A 19,431-nucleotide genomic window follows, 5' to 3' on the forward strand; every position below is an offset into this window, starting at 1 on the left:
ATTGGCATTCTGCACGCACGTCCGATCGAGGGACGAAGGGACGAGGGAAAGGGTGGTAACGATGATGCGGCGGGGGAGCGGGGTGGACTCACGGTGGCATGCACCTGTGCATTGCCACCATATACGATGCGGAGTTATGGCGTTTTTCTCCGCGTACGGCCGCCGTACGATATGTGCACTCGCGTACACGTATACGATCGTATCTCAAGCGGCGAAACCAACTCCATTTCTGGAACGATTCGCGTCCGTCTGTCCGTTCGTCCGCGAGTGAACCTTTAGAATCGCTCCGAGAGGTAAATTAATTGTCCGCGAAGCGTGTGCATAACCGCACGCACGCTCGCGTTGCACCGTGAACGGGGAAAAAAACGTAACTCAGGTAATGTTAAGGATGGAAGACGCACTCGTGTTTATTAGACACGCTAGATGAGCTCGCTCAACGGCGTTTTTCCGCCATAGCATCTCGTTTTCCGCAGAAACGAGGTCCCCGTTCTCTGTCTCCTTCTCCTCGTCTCTTTTCATCTACGAGGATCTACCGCTTTTTCATGGGAAATGACACGAAGACAAACGCATTCTTGTTGTTAATGTTTTCACGCTATATAAATGCGCGAATTCGCTAGGAATTCATATAAGTTATAAACGATATTGTAAAGTAAATCTGATTTAAGAGAGATTACACGAATATCTAATCTAAATTACAAAGCATTCTAAAATTAACAAGATTATTTATAAAATCAGAAATATAAATATTTTTTTAATGTTTTCATGAATTCATGTGTGGCAATCTTTTCTATTCATTATGAAAATAGTAAGAATAAGCTTGACGTTGCTTTACCAGTTTATTAACATAAATTATAATGTCATTATTTATTAGGGTCAAACAAACTTCATTATATCAATTGTGACGATCAATCATTATTTTTGAGATTCAATGAAAATATAAAGAAAGCTATTTGCGCGTATTAATTGAAGAAAATAGCAGGAATATTTTCCACCTTCTCACATATATCCCTCTACATTTTTAAGTATCGAGAAATCGGAGATTGTTAACAAATCGATTGACAAGAAACGACACGGTTATCAGAAGGATGCCACAAGTCCGCTTCCGAGTTAGCCAAAAACCAGCCAGTCAGCCGGTGTGCTGACGAAGTGCCCGGGCAAAGTGTGTACCTACCTGGCGTGTGCCTCTTGCCTGTCGCGGCGTAAAGTTGGAGCGTAGTTGTGGGTGTAACCAGTTTCCCGTGGGCTTAGCTGTCAAGCCCACGTGGGCCGCCCACGCGGACCAGATATATTACTACGTCGTAAGAGAAAGAAGACGGCGCGAGCACGAGCGAAGGAGCCGCGAGGGGAAGTCGAGAAGAGATGGAGAAAGAGAGGAACTGGCAAGAGAGACCCTTCAGGAATGAGAGATGCGGCTTGCGACACAGGAAACAGTTTCACCTAGAGGGGCGAGCGAGCTCACGCAGCATCCAGCAACCAACGTGAAACTAAGCGCGGACATGTGGGTGTGGATGCACGCACATCGCCTTCTTGACAACTCGGACGAAAGGCTGCGTGGACGATGATTAGCGAAGACAGGTTATCAAGAATACCGACGCATACGATAATACGATTTTAGAATCTCTTAGTTTTTGAAATTTTGCGACATATTTTCTTACGCTTCGAAGGTGCAAACTATCACTTTGCGACAGCAATTTCTACGATTTTTCGTTTGATTTATTTTGAGAGAACAATTTATTTTTTAAAAATCTTTATATATGTGTATACATATGGAGGGAGAAGCTCGCGCGATTATAAAATGTTTTCGCAACTTACTAGCAGATACTTTTCTCTTTATTATGTTCTCTAATATTCGCGACTTTGCACATATTTTCAGATGTAACACTCCGTTATTTATGGTTATCCCACCTTTTAAGGGATAATGACGATTGCGCGCGATTGACTCTCCCGATCGGTCGGCATCGCGCGCTTGTTCCTCTAATAGATCTTGCGAAATCGCACGCGAGACAAAAAACCAAAAGTGAGTGAGTTCGCGACGTGATACGAAGTAGCCCGCATGTCCACGATTCATTTCTCGCGTAATTGCTAATTAATATACCCCGGGGCCGACTTTCGCCATAAAAAACGTCTGTCGCGTCGAGCAGCGGCAGGTGTTTATCACGCAAAAACACGTTGATTTACCGGCACGAGAGTCGAAATGTACGACGAACGAGCATTTGAGACAATGCTAAAACTCCGAACCGAATATTCCGTATTCGTATTGTCAGCCGGCTTACACACATAATAATTGCCGTTGACACAAGTACAGATAGTCGTGCGATTTCTCCCGAACTGTTTCTTCGACCGATTTATCAAGCAAATCTGTCATAATTGTAGGGTTAATTTTTTGCCAACACTCTGGTCGTAATATTATTCGAAAAAACTTCTCAATTATTTATATCCTAATTTTGAGGAAATTAATTCAAAATAATTTCAAGAAGAGAGATTTACGAAAAAGAAACGTCATTAAAATCGTTAATAAATTTGTTATTGCTAGTGTCATTTACGATTTCTCAAAAAAATACGCATCTCGGACATGCCTTGCATACAACATTTAAATATGTGATGAGAATAAGAATCGTCAAAATAACGAGAATAACGGCAAAGTTTTACAAGTTTTAAGTAAGATGTAACGCGCCAGACGTTCCATTCGACACCTCATCTGTGTCAAAGATATTATCATCTGCAGTTGCTCGTATTGCATGCCAAGCGTTGTCGTTGTCATCTTTCGTGAAGAGCGAGTTACGAAACGAACTGTCAAAAAAAGCATGATATCAAGAAAGAATAAAAAGATTACAATGACGACAGGAAAGAGGAACTGAGAAATAAATTATATGGAAGCGCATTCATACTGAGAACATTTTAATCCGTAAAATATATTAATATAAATTGTCACAATATTTAATTTATCTGAAGTGATATGTGTGTCTGTGTGTTACATCAATTTTAACAAGGTTTTCCGAAAATCTTGAACGTACATCACTTTCAAAACGAATGATTAATACAATATAATGCGCAATATTACTTATGAAGATGATATAAGTCTTTTTTGTGAAAAACACGACAAATTTTTATGGAGTCTAATGCCAAAAAAAAGAAAAAGCAAGAATATGATGATCGAGAAAAACGGCCGATCGTGGATGAAGTGATGAAGATCAAATCTCAGGAAAAAAATCTCTGCAGGAAGAGATGGAAGCGAAGGTGAAAAATGGAAAAAGGGCAAAAGAGAAGCAAACTTGCCTCGCCGATTGATATAACGCTCCGATTTGCGTAATATACGCACTGTCGTAAAGCTCCCGGTGATTTATCCCGCTAAATAAATAGATTTCGGTGTTGTTAAGCCCGTTTTTATAGGAGAAATCCGCGCGCGCATGCCACACGCGTTCCTCATCCTGAGTCCTCCTCGCTTTGCGTGCTCCGTCGTGCGTGGGTCGTGGAAGGTGGAGCGCGAGAAGAAACGCGTTCGCGCGCGCGATTAAAAATACTGGTTCCTTCTCGAGGAAAGAGAAGACGGAGTGGAGAACGAGGAAAAATAGAGGGAATCGTGATATTTGAGAATTTCGGATAGAATTTACGAGCGCCAGACGGTCGACTCGATGTCTCTTTCTCTCCTCCCCCTTCTTTTTCTCTCTTTCTTTCTCTCTCGGAGCGACATAGTAAATGGTACAGATACGGAAGATGTCGGTTGTGGACCGATCGTCTCTAGCTCCGGTTGATTCCGAATTCTTTCCACGCCCATCGCACACGATCCGAAGGCCTGTATTAGCGTTAAATGCCAGGTACAAAGTCAAAGTATGATAAGTCGACAAATTGTGTAATCATTTGAGATCTAAAGCTACAATATAACATTGATTTTATTACATACTTTGGAATGATTCTAGGATAATTCTCAGCGATTTATTAAATATGAAATATATAACAGCGTAGATAGCAGATTTAGGAGAAAACTTATAGTGTGATAATTATTTAAATTTATTAAACTATTAATTAAAAATTTCTTATTATTTCTAGAGTTACAAGAATTAATGAAGATATATCCTTGTAACGGAGGGCATACATTTGACCGCGTAAAACAGATGTTCACTAAAGATAATCGATAGAAGATATCATTTACTCTAATCGATGCATTAGCGCGTATAAATCGATCGTTAAGTACGCAGAAGATTCAAGGTACGATACATGCTCGCTACGCAACGTTCTCTCGTAAACACGGGAGAAAAATGTAAATTCACGCTTCTCTATCGCTCCGAGGGGGACATTACGAAAGACAAGTGCGCACATCAATTAGAAGGCGTAGCCGATAGGCGGAGCGTGCTGAAGCCGTGTTAAGCTTACATAGAGCTCTATAATATACACGGAGCGGGCGCGCGAGCTCTATAAGTCACTTATAAGTACGTGCGTGCTTGCGCTTGTGTGCGTATCGCACGATCGACGCATTAAACGGCGTTCCTCCCGGCTACCGCGCGCGCCGCGAAACGATCCATGGCCGCGACCGGAACAGCTGGAGGAACGTAGGCGCGCTGGCTCCGACATGAAAATGAAGTAAATCGCGTCGGGTATTCTCCTCCACACCGATAATTATCCTATTAGCGAATTAACTACTAAGATGATTAATATGAAAGTTATACGCGCCTCTTATGCGCGTCTCGATCGAGAAGATACGCGATTCTCTGCGTCTGGATCGTGTGTAATTTGCCAATGGCGGTGTAATTTTACATTTATTTTACACTTAGCTTGTACGTATCGTGTACATTGTCAGATTCTAAAACAAATCAATATTTATTAATAATTATTAATTAATTAATAATTAATTTAATGTGATATTTATTGCAGTGATCAAATATAATCAAATATGATACGCTCGCAATGTTGATAAAATTATATATCTCTCCTCTCTCTATCGCATATATGTATACAAATATAATTTATCTACTAATTAGAATTATTTTTTGCACACAAATATAGAAATAATTGCTTAATTAGAAATATAACAATTGAAATCAATAGATAGAAAAGTAATAATTACACTGTATCATTTGCACTTTTTTATTTATGAGCCGTTTCTTTTTATCATTCTTCTTACCTAATATATTTTAATTTTTCTAATTTAATTTGTAATTATTTTATATACATTTTAATATTCAGTTACATATATATATATATATATTGTTATTTTTGTTTAAAAAAATGGTCTCCGTTTTTCTGTCATTATTATTCGTATTATTTTTAGAAGATTAATCGAATCTAAAATACAAGTAAAACCATTAATGTAATCTGTTGTAAATTTACGACGTCTATATCCGCGACGCGAATAGAAAATAACGCATGGGAATGTCAATTAAATATAAATATGGGATAATGAGTGGAATATGAATTGTGACGAACGTCAAACGGACGCCATCGACCATTCGTCACAACGATATTCACGGTTGTGCCTTCGCAGTCCTTCTTCGCGCTTTGACGTAAATGCACAGGCGTGCACTCTTCGTCCAATTGTGCGTGGGGAAACAATAGCGGGAAACGCGCCACTCTGAAAAATTCAAGTGGTTGCGCGATAAATTCATCGACTAATTCCAATTAGTATTCTCGGGACGACGATTCAATCATTAATATGCCGCCAGCCAGTAAAAATTAAACGAAAAATTACATTTGTCGATTGTATAATTTGCATTGTGATAGAAAGACAAATGATTTATAGAATGACAAATCATTGAAGATTCTATCAGATCATGCGCCTATAACGTTAGTTAAAAAAATGACAATTTTTTTATTTTTCTTCGATTGAACATGCGTGTATTAAATTAAATTTCCCCGAAATCACGCGCGTTTTCAGAAAACAGTGGTTTGGCCCATGAGAGAATAACAGAAGATCAAAGTAGTTTGCCAGAAAAATTACAATGTCCCCATCTAGAGTTTCGCAATCATGTTGATAAAGTGGACTGTTATTTGGAGAATGGAATATTCCATGGGGCGATCGCGAGATGTGTGTTTACGCCGCTCATCTCCCGAAAATCACGTAGGCGTGGAGGAACAAGAGCGAGGGGGCTTTCGGTTTCTATTTTGAAAAAAATGTCACATTTTACCTTGTCTAAGAGGAAGACGCGAAGAAAAAAATAGGGATCGCGCGCGATAAAGCGTGAAGACATGGGTGGAATTAGAAGATCGAAGACCGTAAAACGGTGGACAAGAGAGATAAGCGGTTGCGTGAGGAGGGGAGGACCGGGAGAGTGACAGAAGAGAGGAGAGAAGCGACAAGACAACTTCTCTCGCGATCTCCGGGCTCGCAGGCTTTATTTATACCCAAAGCTGCCGTATTATTGGATCACCCCCGCCTGACACGTAAACGTGTCTTATGCGGGCTTACATAGTCCCCTCTTCTATTTCGTGAATGCCCGACTTCTATCCATCTACTCGGTGTCTCGAAAATATATGACTCTAAAAGATTCTATCTGATCTTACGATTCTAAAGAATATATGGCCCTTAGAACTTTTCGTGCTGAATTACATCATTGACATTCGCGATCTGTGGATAATGAAATCTTTTGAAGTACCGTCTTTCGATAAACGGTAAACACTAAATCGAACACTTTGAAGACCCGAGTTCAAAATTGCCATGACAATTCATGATTGCCTAGCGTCTACTGCATCTGCATAGTATGTACGTGTATTGCGAAAGCTTTCAGCGTTCATAAACCTTTGCACCCAATACCATCCGAAGGATAATTTCTATTTGCGCGTTACAAGAGTCGTCATCCTATTAAGATGCAATATCTTGCGGTCGTGGAGGTCTTTCCAATAAACGCGTCACAATTTACCGTATCCGAAGCATGACATATACTCCCGAATATTCATAGACGTTTCTACAGCATCGCTCTGATAATTTCTTCTTAGGCGCTGTAAATTGTTCTATTAGCTGGAACGCAATATCTTCCGGTTATAGACGGGCCTTGAGCAAATGCATCGCGATAAACGTATGCGTTAGCGTCGCGTTTTATGCGCTTTCTTGCGATGCAGTCGAGACACGCGAGGATGTCGATGAACAGATGGCGGAATGCGGCGGCAATTTGTCGAATTAGTTTAAGGATGAGACCGAAAATTGGGGTCAAATCAGTAGCGAACGTAGAAGCAAATTCACGAAGGCTAATATTTATGGGATTGTTGAAGGAATCCGGTGTCTTCTGAAATTCTTTAACGTCGCGCTTAAGATTCCAGTCCCGTTGATTTATTTGCCGATCATCCCATCATCGTAAAGCAAGCGTCGTCGTAAAGAACGTGTTCGCGAGATGATCGTAAAACCGATGACATTTATGTAGATCTACATTCGTAGATCTACATCGAATATCGATTGCAAACGCAAATTGCGTACATTTCTCGTCTCGATAGGAAAGCTTTTATTGGTTGAATCTTGCTTCATTTTGCAATCAGTTGTATAGAAAGTGTAGGAAAAAGTAAAATCTATTAGCAAAACATAAATTTTATCCAATTGTCTAGGATATCAGATCTAAAATTATTCCTACGATTATTAGTCACCCGTTAAATTAGCACAGCGGTTCGTAAGAGCGTCGCGAAGCGAGAATCAAAGTGGCAAAGGTTGTACTTGGATGCGCGTGGAGGGTAATCGCTTCTGAGGAATTTGCATTCTATGGATGTCGCAAATACTTACGACGACGCGTGGTTCCCATGTCTCTCTGTGCATCCAGAAATTTATAGCAATTAACACGAATTCATGAGCCAATGCGTGGGCGAGTCCGGTAATGAATTTAGTTCGAAATACGCACCTTGAGGTATTCGCGCGGCACGCAAAGCGCTTGGATAAGTAGATATACATCTCGCAGATCGATGAAATACATACGTGCGAAAAGCGATAACCGTAATATTGATACGATGTTACACAGTTGTAAGTTTTACTGCAATCGTAAAAGACGTGATATTTACCGTGTTGACTTTGTAAATATTTGGAAATACTGAAATATGATAGATGGCTTGGCCAATCGTGATGCGTTTATCACTCACGCGTATTCTTACACAAGCTTAACTCTTAAGCTCCGCATAAATAACAGCTACTTTAGATTGATGGAAATATTGTAATTAAAAAAACAGATAAATTTCATCAATGTTATGAAAATCCCCAAGATCTTTAAATAATAGTTTGTCTCATATATTTCATCAAGAAAAATAGGAAACGAAAGAGAGAGAAAAACAATATTACTTCAAAATATTTTACTGCTTTTTTCATTAGCACATGATCATCAGATTCAACTTTATTATCTTAATTATCTTTTATAATCTATTCATAGATCGTGGTATATTTATTTCAGAGTTATATTTGATCGAATTATATTGTTCATCCATCTTCTCCAGGTCCACGTCATTAATTATAACATGTCGAAGTCGAATTTTGCACATAACTTGAAGGCTGCTCGACCCTGCGGGGTTAAGAAATTAGCCGCGCAGCGCGATTTAGCGAGGCGAAACAACAACGGAAGCTTCCAGAAATGCGAAACACGGTGAGAATTCCGCGTCGAGCGCGATCGAGCCACGCGAACCACGAAGTCGTAACCTGCCATGCCATCAGCTACACGGCACAACTATGCACGTGCGCAGCTATGCACGTGTGCGCCGGGTTCGAGAGAGAATAAGAGAGAGAGAGGGAAAGAAAGAAAGAGAGAGAGAGGGAAAGAAAGAAAGAGAGAGAGAGAGAGAGAATCGCCTCTTGTGACGCGGCGTTTGGTCCAGCGTATCTCTCGGTAGCCAGCGTCACTCTGGTCGTTAGCATCTATCTTCTTGGCGTCTGTTATCCTCTCTCTGGTTATCCTTTCTCTCAGCTCTACTGTGTCCTGCTTTGTTTCACTCGCCAGACAGGATTTTCAATCTCGATTCGAATCTTCATTAATCGTCCCTCGACTACTGCATGGTCGGAAATTTAAAATCAAAACTTTGAAATGGAAGAAAATTTTACATTTCTCAAGATTCTTGAGCCCGCAGAAAAGAAGTTCTGAAGTTTTTAAAATACTTGATAGAGATATTTAAAAATTTTGTGTATTTTTACTCGAGCATATATATATTTCAAAGTTTTATTTCATCAGATACTCTACATCATCAGTACATAACTCACTAAAACGCGGTCATAATTGCAACACTGCGAAGTAAAAATTGATTGTCCATAAAGAGTAGCGATATTATTACGACATGTTGTTAAGCCTGCGTCGTCGTGTTATTAAGAGACTAGGTGAAGTTGAGCCGGTAAGCTTTATTATTGGTTTCGCTATTAGTAACCAAGCGACCTAATTTAATTCGACAGCACGGAATCGCCAATTAGCACGAATTATTATGATTACGATACACGAACGATAATCGCAGAACACGCCGATTCGAAATCTCGCTCGAAGGAACGAATTATTATGATCATAGGTACAAGGTGCAAGCAAACGTTCTAGAATCTTATCGACGCGCTTTAATCGCAATAGTTTTATCTCTTAACGAGCATTCGTGATCGGTATCCCCGTTATCGATCCTGGAAATCATACTTGAAACGTGCATAGCTATGCATGCAATTGAATATTTTAATGCTTGTACAAAGAAAGCACTGGTATTTCATAGAGATGAAAATTTTAAATTTTAAGGATCACGTCTAGGAATATACGAATAGGAGAAAAAGAGATGCGACACAGGAAAATATAACTTTAACATCGGGATGTTTCCCGATGTATGTGGGAACAAAATAATATATCTTGAAAAATTAAAAATTTTTTATACAGGGTGTTTCTTAATAAGTGCGAAAAATTTTAGGAGATGATTCTTTGTCGAAAATTAAGAGGGGTTTTTCATATAAACATATACTCCTACATCCCTCCCTGTGGAGTTTAGGTTTTTAAGTTTTTATTATAATTTTGTTTTTGTTCCAATTTTCCCAACATTTACTCTAATTTTATTTTTATTTTAAAATTTAACTTCTCGTAATTCGAAACCTATGCTATTTAGCATCGTGCTGTGCACGATAACGTATTTTTTTTTATTGAAAACTACTGATTTTATTGAAAAAAATAAAAGAAATAAAAAAGTTTTTAAATATGTTTATATAAAAATGTATATGTTTATATAAAAAACCGCTTTTGATTTTCGACAAAGAATCATCTAAGATTTTTCGCACTTATTAAGAAATACCCTATATAAGGTGAGATGAGAGTGCGAACCAAAATAAAATGTTTTAGAAAGACTGTGAGACGTTGAGGCCAGATGTTAACAATATGATGGCATTAGTTAGCAAGCAAAGAGCATGAAGGACTGAATTTCGTAATAATTTTGTCTTTCTCGACACATACATTGTTCGTGTAAGCGGGACAAAATATATATTAGCTCCAATAGCTTACTCTGTCTCATTTGCAGCATCGCGGATTCGTGTTATACAATGCCAAAATACAATACATGTTGCTCAACGCGTCAACAAGCATATTTCAATCTCGAAGCAGTTGTAACTTAACTGAAACTATGCGACGAATTAAATCACGCTCCTCGTGACAAGGAGAATATCTGTATATTACGACTAATAATTATTAGTTATATCGATATACGCAATTGGTGCACAGAAAATTCACATCGCACAATGTTATAAGCATTAATAAATATATAATTTTCGCCAAATATCGATTTGTGACTGTTTCTAAAGACGTGAAAGATCGAAAGAGAACTGTCAATGTAACATTTGTTGACGATTCGGGAGGAAACTGAACCCTATTACGAATCCAGCAACAGTAGCAGTAACGTATAAAGTAGCGAATCTCACCGCGGATGAGCCATTATGCTCAAAGGCAGTGCGCCAGGCATTTCGCCAGGATATTGGCCGCTTTGAATTCAGATTGCGCGGCCATGCGGCCTCCGCGTTTTTGTTCTTCCTCTTTCGCAGACAATTTATGCAATCTGGCCCGCGTCGTACGCGTATTTATAACCGCCGGCCCTTTGTGTGTTAATTCTATACTTGTGTGTTACTTGGGTATCCGATTCTGCGCGGGGGAAGACTCACGCATTTCTTCGACCTTTGATCCTCGGTGCATCTTTGCGGCTTTTTGTGTCCGAATTTACAATTAGCGAAAATATAGATATTTTAAATTAATTGAGAAGTGTTAAATTAATAATACATAGCGAGATTCAACTAGAAACTTCAAATTTTTAATCATTTTTCATTATTAAAATATATGCGAAAAAAAATAATGTCGTTATAAAATGACAAAATACATTTTACCAAAAGATCGCTTATATATATTTATCTGTAAATTTTTTAACGATATTTTAAAGATTTTTGTTTTTGATATTTATACATCAATTTTATTATTATTTCAATATTTATTAATCAAATGTAAGTATAATAAAATCGACTATTCCTTTAATTACATCGACTTGTTGGAAAAATGTGAAAACATAAAACCATCATCGCTCTTTAAAAGGATCAGAGAAACGTGTACGGTGTGCGTAAGGAGAAAACCCAACAGGAAAAAATGTACGCCGAGTTAGGGCGAATGATCGACTTTGATCTCCGTGATTTTTATAGAAGCATCTCGCGTCGCGCGGCTTGATATTTTGCGGCTGTCGCGACTCTTCGGCGGAAATCCCGCAGAAATTGGAGCGGTGCCGTCGAGAGACGGGAGGATTTCGCGAACGGCTTCCCCGCCTGCCGATGTCTCGCCGAGGTGCAATGCACTCGTTGAAATAAAAGTTCCACGAAGATGGAGGAGGCCGCTCTTTCGAATTGGCCCCTAATTTCTTCCCCATAACTAAGAAGACGCACTTTATGACCGGCGGCTCGCTTTTTCTGTTGCAGCGTTGAAGGTGAAGCTCATGCTGAGGCGACCCATCAATCAGCTGGTTGCGCAAGGCATCATGCCATGTAAGTGTTGATCCGTTTGTTTATTACACCATTTATATTTTTTTCATTTTTTGTTTTCTCGTATACCGCGGAAAATTGCGCTTGTAGGACTCGAGGCTGTTAAATCTTCGTCGATACTGCGATAATACTTGCTATCTGCGCAGCTGTCGTTACGACCCGTTATTGAACATCATTGTCGGCCGGTCTCCGTCGGTCTCTTAAAAACATTTTCGTTCGGATAGATTGATGCATGCACGAGTCAATTATCGAGCCTTTATCAGGAATTACATATAAAAAGTAAGGGGCTCTCTGATATCTAGGACACTTGTAGATTGTGATAAATTGCCTTGTAACGATTAAGGAAATTGATAATTATCGATCGTTTTTTTTTGAGTTTTGAGAAGTGAAACGAATTGGGTCTCTTCCGAGTCAATTAATCTTGCAATAATTAAATCGATCTATCCAGAAAAACGACGCAAATCGACTTTTCTACGAAACAACAGCTGCAAGAATGACTTCGCTCCCTTAACCCATGTCTTTTCCGCAATAAGATTCCCATTCGATTATTCTTCTTTATCGTATCGTGGGATGAACTAAATTCTCGTGACATCCGCGAGCGGCGATGTAAATGAAGAAGCAAAAGTGAAAACATCGTCGTCTTTCGCTCCCGAAATCCCCGAAGCGATCAACGGTATAAGAGCGGCAGTCTCTAGTTGCTCGGTAGATTTACGACGGATACCAAATGTTTACCAGATCGAGAGCACCGGCATCCAGTAATTATTTGGGTCACACCCTAAAATATTACTCTTGTTACCGTCCGCGCGCCGGCGTATTTTATAGCACCCGGTATATATTGCCGGGCTGATGAAAATACGCACTTTGATAGGCCTCGTTCGCCTTTATGCGCATCCGTGTATATGCATTTCCATACCGTGCTGGATTCATTCATTTGTATCTCCCTGAGGGATTCTAAAGTCGCTTCACATACACATCTGCATAATAGTTGCTTTCGCAGAAATCGTCCAGAATTATGTTATAAATCCAGTTTCTTCCAGCAGAAATCGATGCATTTCTGCGAAAGATTTTTTGAAATCAGAACAGTCCCATTTATCAGCAGTCCTTATTGCTATTTATATTTCATTTTTGAATATTTCTAATGTTATTTAAAATTTTGCAAAATTTAAGAAGTAATGGCTATTAAAATTTAATGTTATAATTTTTTTATATCTCTTGTCTTTATTATTTTTTTAATAATATTATTTTATTTTAAGTCTCTATGAGAAATATATTATATATGAATAATATAAAAAAATTTAGTTGCCCTATTCTAAACTACATATGTACATTATTAAATGTGTATTAAATATGATGAAAACTTTTACGCGCGTATAAAAGATTGCTCGTTAAATAGCTATAAATACTCAGTTGAATGAAATTGTATATTAATACATTTACGACGATATTAATCTGTTCGTATTAATTTATCTATGAAGTTTATTGCTTCGTTCCGCAACGAGATGTTTGCCAGATTGTATCATATCGTATCAACAAGTACATCCGCATCGTTATATGCGTCGCAAGTACACAACGAGCGAACACAAATAGACTTATGCGATTTGCTCCCGAGATGTCAATCGTCGTGCAGAGAGAGAGAGATCGCAATTCCGTTTTATTTCCCAAATCTTGAGCTCACTCCAACCGCGGAAGACGACGTTTATTGCGGCAAATTAACGACGCCCCTCAGACACTTCGCGTGAGATTAGAATAGGCATTGCAAGGACGTCGGGCGTCTCGCTGCCTCTGAAACCTCGCGCTTAGAAGGGAACGAAATGACGAAGGTTTCGAAATGAAGAAGCGAGAACGTTGAGTTTCGTTCGCGAAACTAGACCGAAGCAGAAGGTTTAAATACCGCGTATGTATAAATAATTTATACATCATGCCGCATATTTACAATTTCAACATATGGCGCGAGGAATCTCGCGAAAAAAAATCTCTCCTTTTCATTCATTTTCGTATCTTCGTAACAGTATCATAAATTCTCCGTAACGAGTCGAAGAGTAATATCCGAGGAAACGTTGCATCTCCCGCGTGACAACGACTCGCAAGGGAATTGCATTCGCGATTAATCTCGAAGCCGCTAAAAAAATCCGCGATGGAGAGGAAAGAGTCGCCGGAAAGAGTGCCCTGTCCGAGATGGAAACTTACAGCACTTGCGGTACGTTAAAATACCAGAACGCGCTCGTGTATTTTCACGTTTCCGTTACCAGACTGCGGCGACGAGGATCATCGTACACGCGCTTTTATTCCGCACAACGACAACGTCCGCGCGCCATAACGACAGCATCCGCGTCCGGAAATACATAGCAGTAGGAACACGCTTCGGGGATCATTTATTCGGCGACTTAATGGTGCTGGGGAATGCGAGAGCGGAGGAGGACGCGTCATGTTGACACCGAAATGGCGCCATGCGGACGCCATTGAGAGTCATCGTCAAATTGATGCTTGCAACATGCGCAACATCGCGTATCGAGAAACTTGGGCGCCTCCTTTCTTTTCTTTTTAAAAAAAATCTAACAATTGCGACCTAGATTCAGAGATGAAAAATTTTGACAGCCTCGAATCAGTCTCTTCCGCGATTACTGATTATTCCGTTATTTGTAAAAAAAAATTTTGCGATACAATGTAGTAGCACAACATGCCATGCGTAAAATTAATCGCGTCGGAAAGAGCAAATAAAATACGATATGAGAGACAAGGATGTTTTCCTTCTCGCACACGCAGCGCTGAAAACGCCACCGGCGTTTCACGAGCAACGGAAGCAGCTGGAGCGAGCAAAGACAGGCGATCTGCTGAAGGCGAAGATCCAGCAGAGACCAGGTAGGGACGAGCTCGTCCGACAGCACATCCTCGAAGATGTGGGTCACGTGGATCCGAGTCTGGCCGAGCGGCAACGGATGCTGAAGAAGGCCAGGCTAGCCGATCATCTGAACGATCAGCTCAGTCATCGACCCGGACCGCTCGAACTCATCCAAAAGAATATCCTTCATACTGAAGAGCCCATCGAGAGGGCAGTCAAAGGTATCTCTATCTCGACAGCCTGTACTAAAATAAAATAATGATATGATTATTTATGATGTAAAAAAATGCAATGTATATAAAAATAAGTAGATTTACTATGCTTTATTATTAGTTAACGTTACGTCACATACAAAGTTATATTAAGTTTTTGCAATCTTCAATTACTTTACGATTTAATTCTCCCCCTAGAGGGTCACATTCCCTTCAAGGCCACCTGCGAGGGGCAAGTGACGAAGCCCCAGCATCCGGACCACTACATTACCTTCGAGGATGACTCCCAAAGTTCGGAGGGCGCGCCCTCACCGCAATTGGAGTCGCGATCGTCGGACGTTCTGGAAACCGCGGCGGCCTCCGCGGGCATCGTCACAGTTTCCCTCAGCATACCCACAACCGGCGGCGCCGTTGTGGTATCGTCGACGTCTCCCGTGTTTCAGCAGACATCCACGGAATCGACGATACAGACCTTCGCCGAGCTTTGCAACACCGTTGTAGGCTCGCAACAGCAAAGTCAACAGCAACAAATTCAGCAGGCTCAGCAGCACACGTCTACGCAGGTAAATTCAAAGTAGCAATGATGGTAATTCTTTCGATTCGTTGTGACGGGTATTACAGTAGCTTCGTTATAAGGTTGATTTATTTTTAAAGAGCTAAACGACAATAAAAGCATTAATCAAGCGATTGATTGCGACGATAATTCTCTAGTGCATAATTAGAAAGTTGTCAACAATTACATTGATAGCAATCTATATCACGGATCTCATTATGGAAGTTCAAAAAACTACCGGGCGATTTCTCGTTCTCTCTTTTTAATAGGCGAGTCAGACGACAAATGGCCCGTCGACAACCCTCCTGCCACTGGCGCCGGCGCCGAGCCCGATGTCCCTGGGCTCAACCACATCCAGCCTGAGCCCTCTGTCCAACATCTCGATAGCGTCGCCCCCGGCGCCGCCGCCGGCGGCGATCACCCCGCGGCCCCAGCCGAGCCCGATTGCCGCCGTCACCACGTGCCAAAGGAGCGACGCCCCCGGAAAGGACAAGAACAGAAAGAAGTCAAAGACCAAGAGCCAGCCCAAGACCCGCACGATTAAATTCCACGAGTACAAAGTAAGTTCGCTTTCAATTTATTATGTCAACATTTCGACGACGAGAACAACCGTGTCATTCTATGTGACTTGCATAAATGAGAGCAATACGCGAAACGTTTGCGAGTTTCATTATTTTCTTCTTTTTTTTTCTTTATCGCCAAGAGCTGCAGAATGATATTGTTCGTTCTCATCTGGAGATATCGATTTTATTACACGGAGCGCATTATGTCTTCGTAATAACTATTGAATCGTGATGAAAGTTATTAAGGGCCATTCTCGAAGAGCATCGAAATTCTGACATCACTGTTCACATTTGCGTCTTGTGAATCTTTAAACATGATGCATGTTGCGTAATAGCAAACTTGATTGATGAATCGAAAATTCGGATACTTTTTTTAATCACACAATCTGTTTATTACATATAAATATTAATTAGTAATATTAAACAATTAATAGTATTAAAATAGAAACAATAATTTCTACATTCTATATTTGTGCTAAAATTATTTTCTTATTTAATAATTAATTTAAAGGATAAAATGTAAAGATTAACAATAACTGAAATACAGAAAGATTACTCTAATCAAATCTAATTAAATATAATTTTCCATTAAAATATTATTTATTAGTTTTTATTAATATAGTAGCGTATATCTCAAAAGTTTTTGGCTTAAACTGTCTTTCGGCATAAAATTCGAGAGAAAAAAATTTTACCGGAAATTCCTCAGTCATGATAAACGGCTAAAACGCCACGGACGAGATGCAAAGTATCTTCTTCGATCGAGGCACGGCCGAAGTGTATATACAGAGGCGCGCGATAATTATCGTGTACCCGGGATCGCCGGGTGGCACTACAAACTAGTTCCCGTACCCGGCCAGTGCGGGCTAACGGAGAAGCCGCATTTCGGCGTGGCAACAAGCACGGCAAAAAGATGAGACGAGCAAAAAGGACGGCTCGAGAGCAAGAAGAAGAGCGGAGGAGGTGGCCGAGTAGGAAGAAGGCAAGGTAAAAACGAATACGGAGCACGGACCGTGAATCTCGACTCCAGTGGACTGCTGCGGTGGACAGACCGGGGCCCGGAGGAGCAACTCCTCGAAGGGAGATCGTATCGGGTGATTAACTCTCGCGATCTTCCGAGAGAGGGCGAGAGAGAGAAAGAGGGGGACTCAGGACCCACCTCGTTAGCTCTGAGTAATTCGAGCGCTAATTGCACCTAAGAACGGAGGAAGCCAGGGAACGAGCGGCGAGAGCGGACTATCCGCTCGGGGTTTCCTCCTCCCCGAGCCGAGCCGAACCGAACGGAGCGGCCGAGTCGCCCAGGCCCAAAACACCCGAGATACGGTTTGGCCGGTGTGAAAGCGAGCCGGGAATGGGCGTGCAAATGAGGGCGCAGAAAACATCTTGATGTATCATTTATCACTCGGTGCGGCCTGAAGCAGAGCTACGTCACCTACCTTCGTCTTCTCCTTCGCGATGCACCAGAACGCCAGACAGTGATGTCAGAAAAAGTATCTCAAATCTGTTGACCGAGTGTGAATAGCGTTACGTAAATCGAGATGCAAAAAGACAGGTTTTATTTTTCGAGTTTTGTATCATCAGGCTTGTTCGATCGTGAAGCGAACGAGTGGTTAAACGCGCGTTGGGTTTCTTCATATTTTCTTCACAATATAGCACAACTCGACTCTTTGCTGTAGGGTCCCCCAAACGCGCAGAAGACACCAGTGTCGTCTAGCACTTCCGGTCTTGGCGTCGCGCAACCCGGTGAGACCAGTTATGAACTGCTCCTGCAGCAGCAGCAACTGTTCCTCCAATGGCAACTCGAGTGGCAGCACAAGGTACTGACGCGTGCAATGTAACAGTCAAATTTTTTATAATAAAAAATTCGACATTTATGTCAATTTTTCGCACAGAATACTATTTTATCATTTTATATTGTTTCTGAAAGGCCTTATTGAAAAAATTTCCAAAGAATTTTCACTCTTTAAGTATATTAAAGCATTTAATGTGAAACGAATATTCTATTGATGAAGCTACAAGATTAAAACATTTTTTTTTATTCAGTATCCACAGATTATCTTGCCGGCCGCGCAGAAGCCACTGTCACTTACAAGTAGCAGTGCAAGTGATGCTGGTAGCGTGAGCGGAAGCAGTGCAAACGCTGCCAGTCCAGCTCCTTCAAATTCTTCGAACAATCCTTCGGAGCAGCCTCCGTTGAGGCCCTTAGGCAAGCTGGAGGACATGAAAGGTATCAAAATACATCACAAATACGAGAAAAATTCGACATAAAGAGGAGAAAATAATTTCGCGCATTGCACTCACAGTGAGCGATCTCAAGGTGGAATTGAAACGACGGAATTTGCCGGTGTCGGGATCGAAACCGCAATTGATTGAGCGATTAAAGCCCTTCACGGAATCATCTAGTAGCAACTCAATGTCCAACGGACCGCATGTAACGCATATGGGTCACATTTTAATGGATACGCCTGGCCCGATGGCAACGGACGAGTCCAGTTCTCAAGCCAAGAGTCCAAGTTGTATCGTGAAGGACGAACCAAATAGTCCACGAACCGCCTCGCCTCACAGTAGCGAGCACGATGATCCGTCGAGTCCGCCAGGTAAAAAAACGTCATCTCAATACCTCTTTGTTATATTAAACACTACTTTAAATTTTTGGTGTGCGCGTGCGAGAAAGACTATGAGACTTTCAAGCGAGGCCATTGATTCGAGAGACAACATACACGTGGGTGTTTTTACGACGTAGTTCGTGTTTCAGGAGATGATATCATCAAGGTGCAGAGGAGACGGATAGAGGAGTTACAACGCGAGCTGTACAAGTCGCAACAACAGCTTCAGCAAATCCGCCAGACGCAGCCAGCCACGGTGCGCGCCGAGAAGCTGGTCCTCCAGCAACACATACAAAATAAAATGCAACAGCAACAATTACAGTTACATTTACAACAGCTTCAACACCTACAACAGCAGCAGCAGCAGCAACAACAACAACAACAACAACAGAATCAACAACAATCACAGCAACAAACGCAACAACAAGCCACAATCCAACAACTCAATGCGAAAGCGAGTCTCGCGGCCTTTTTACAGGCACAGCCAAATAATGCGACCGCCATTCTCGATTCTGCGACTCTAACTGCAATTAACAACAAGAAAAATCAGTCCAAGAATAGCACTACTGTTCAAATACCTACAGCGATCGTTCTAAATCTGGCAAAACCGACCAAGCTGAATGGCTCATTGCTCGGTGCTCTTATGGCTCAGGCACAAGCTCAACAACAACAACAAACTACTACCTCTGATGACAGTAAGCCGCCACCGCCGCAATACGACGAAGCCGCTAAGTTATTGAAGGTATA

At 41.0% G+C, this 19,431-nt stretch overlaps 1 protein-coding gene across 6 annotated transcripts in view; it reads left to right on the top strand.

Annotated features, from left to right (window-relative positions):
• Nucleotides 1-19,431, top strand: part of LOC145967056 (uncharacterized) — a 178,097-nt gene that overhangs the window by 153,729 nt on the left and 4,937 nt on the right. For 5 of the 6 annotated variants that reach the window (XM_083091666.1, XM_083091664.1, XM_083091665.1 and 2 more), the window contains 8 exons: nucleotides 11,852-11,917; nucleotides 14,678-14,974; nucleotides 15,164-15,528; nucleotides 15,788-16,078; nucleotides 17,755-17,895; nucleotides 18,122-18,305; nucleotides 18,382-18,675; nucleotides 18,822-19,426. In XM_083091666.1, the coding sequence (XP_082947792.1) occupies nucleotides 11,852-11,917; nucleotides 14,678-14,974; nucleotides 15,164-15,528; nucleotides 15,788-16,078; nucleotides 17,755-17,895; nucleotides 18,122-18,305; nucleotides 18,382-18,675; nucleotides 18,822-19,426 (2,243 nt within the window). The remainder of the gene's footprint in view (nucleotides 1-11,851; nucleotides 11,918-14,677; nucleotides 14,975-15,163; nucleotides 15,529-15,787; nucleotides 16,079-17,754; nucleotides 17,896-18,121; nucleotides 18,306-18,381; nucleotides 18,676-18,821; nucleotides 19,427-19,431) is intronic. The other variant, XM_083091662.1, reaches the window with a different exon arrangement.

This window comes from Camponotus vicinus, unplaced genomic scaffold (genome assembly GCF_025532165.1).
Source record: "Camponotus vicinus isolate PSW18456_S1 unplaced genomic scaffold, iyCamVici1.0 SCAF_2, whole genome shotgun sequence".
Classification (NCBI taxonomy): domain Eukaryota; kingdom Metazoa; phylum Arthropoda; class Insecta; order Hymenoptera; family Formicidae; genus Camponotus; species Camponotus vicinus.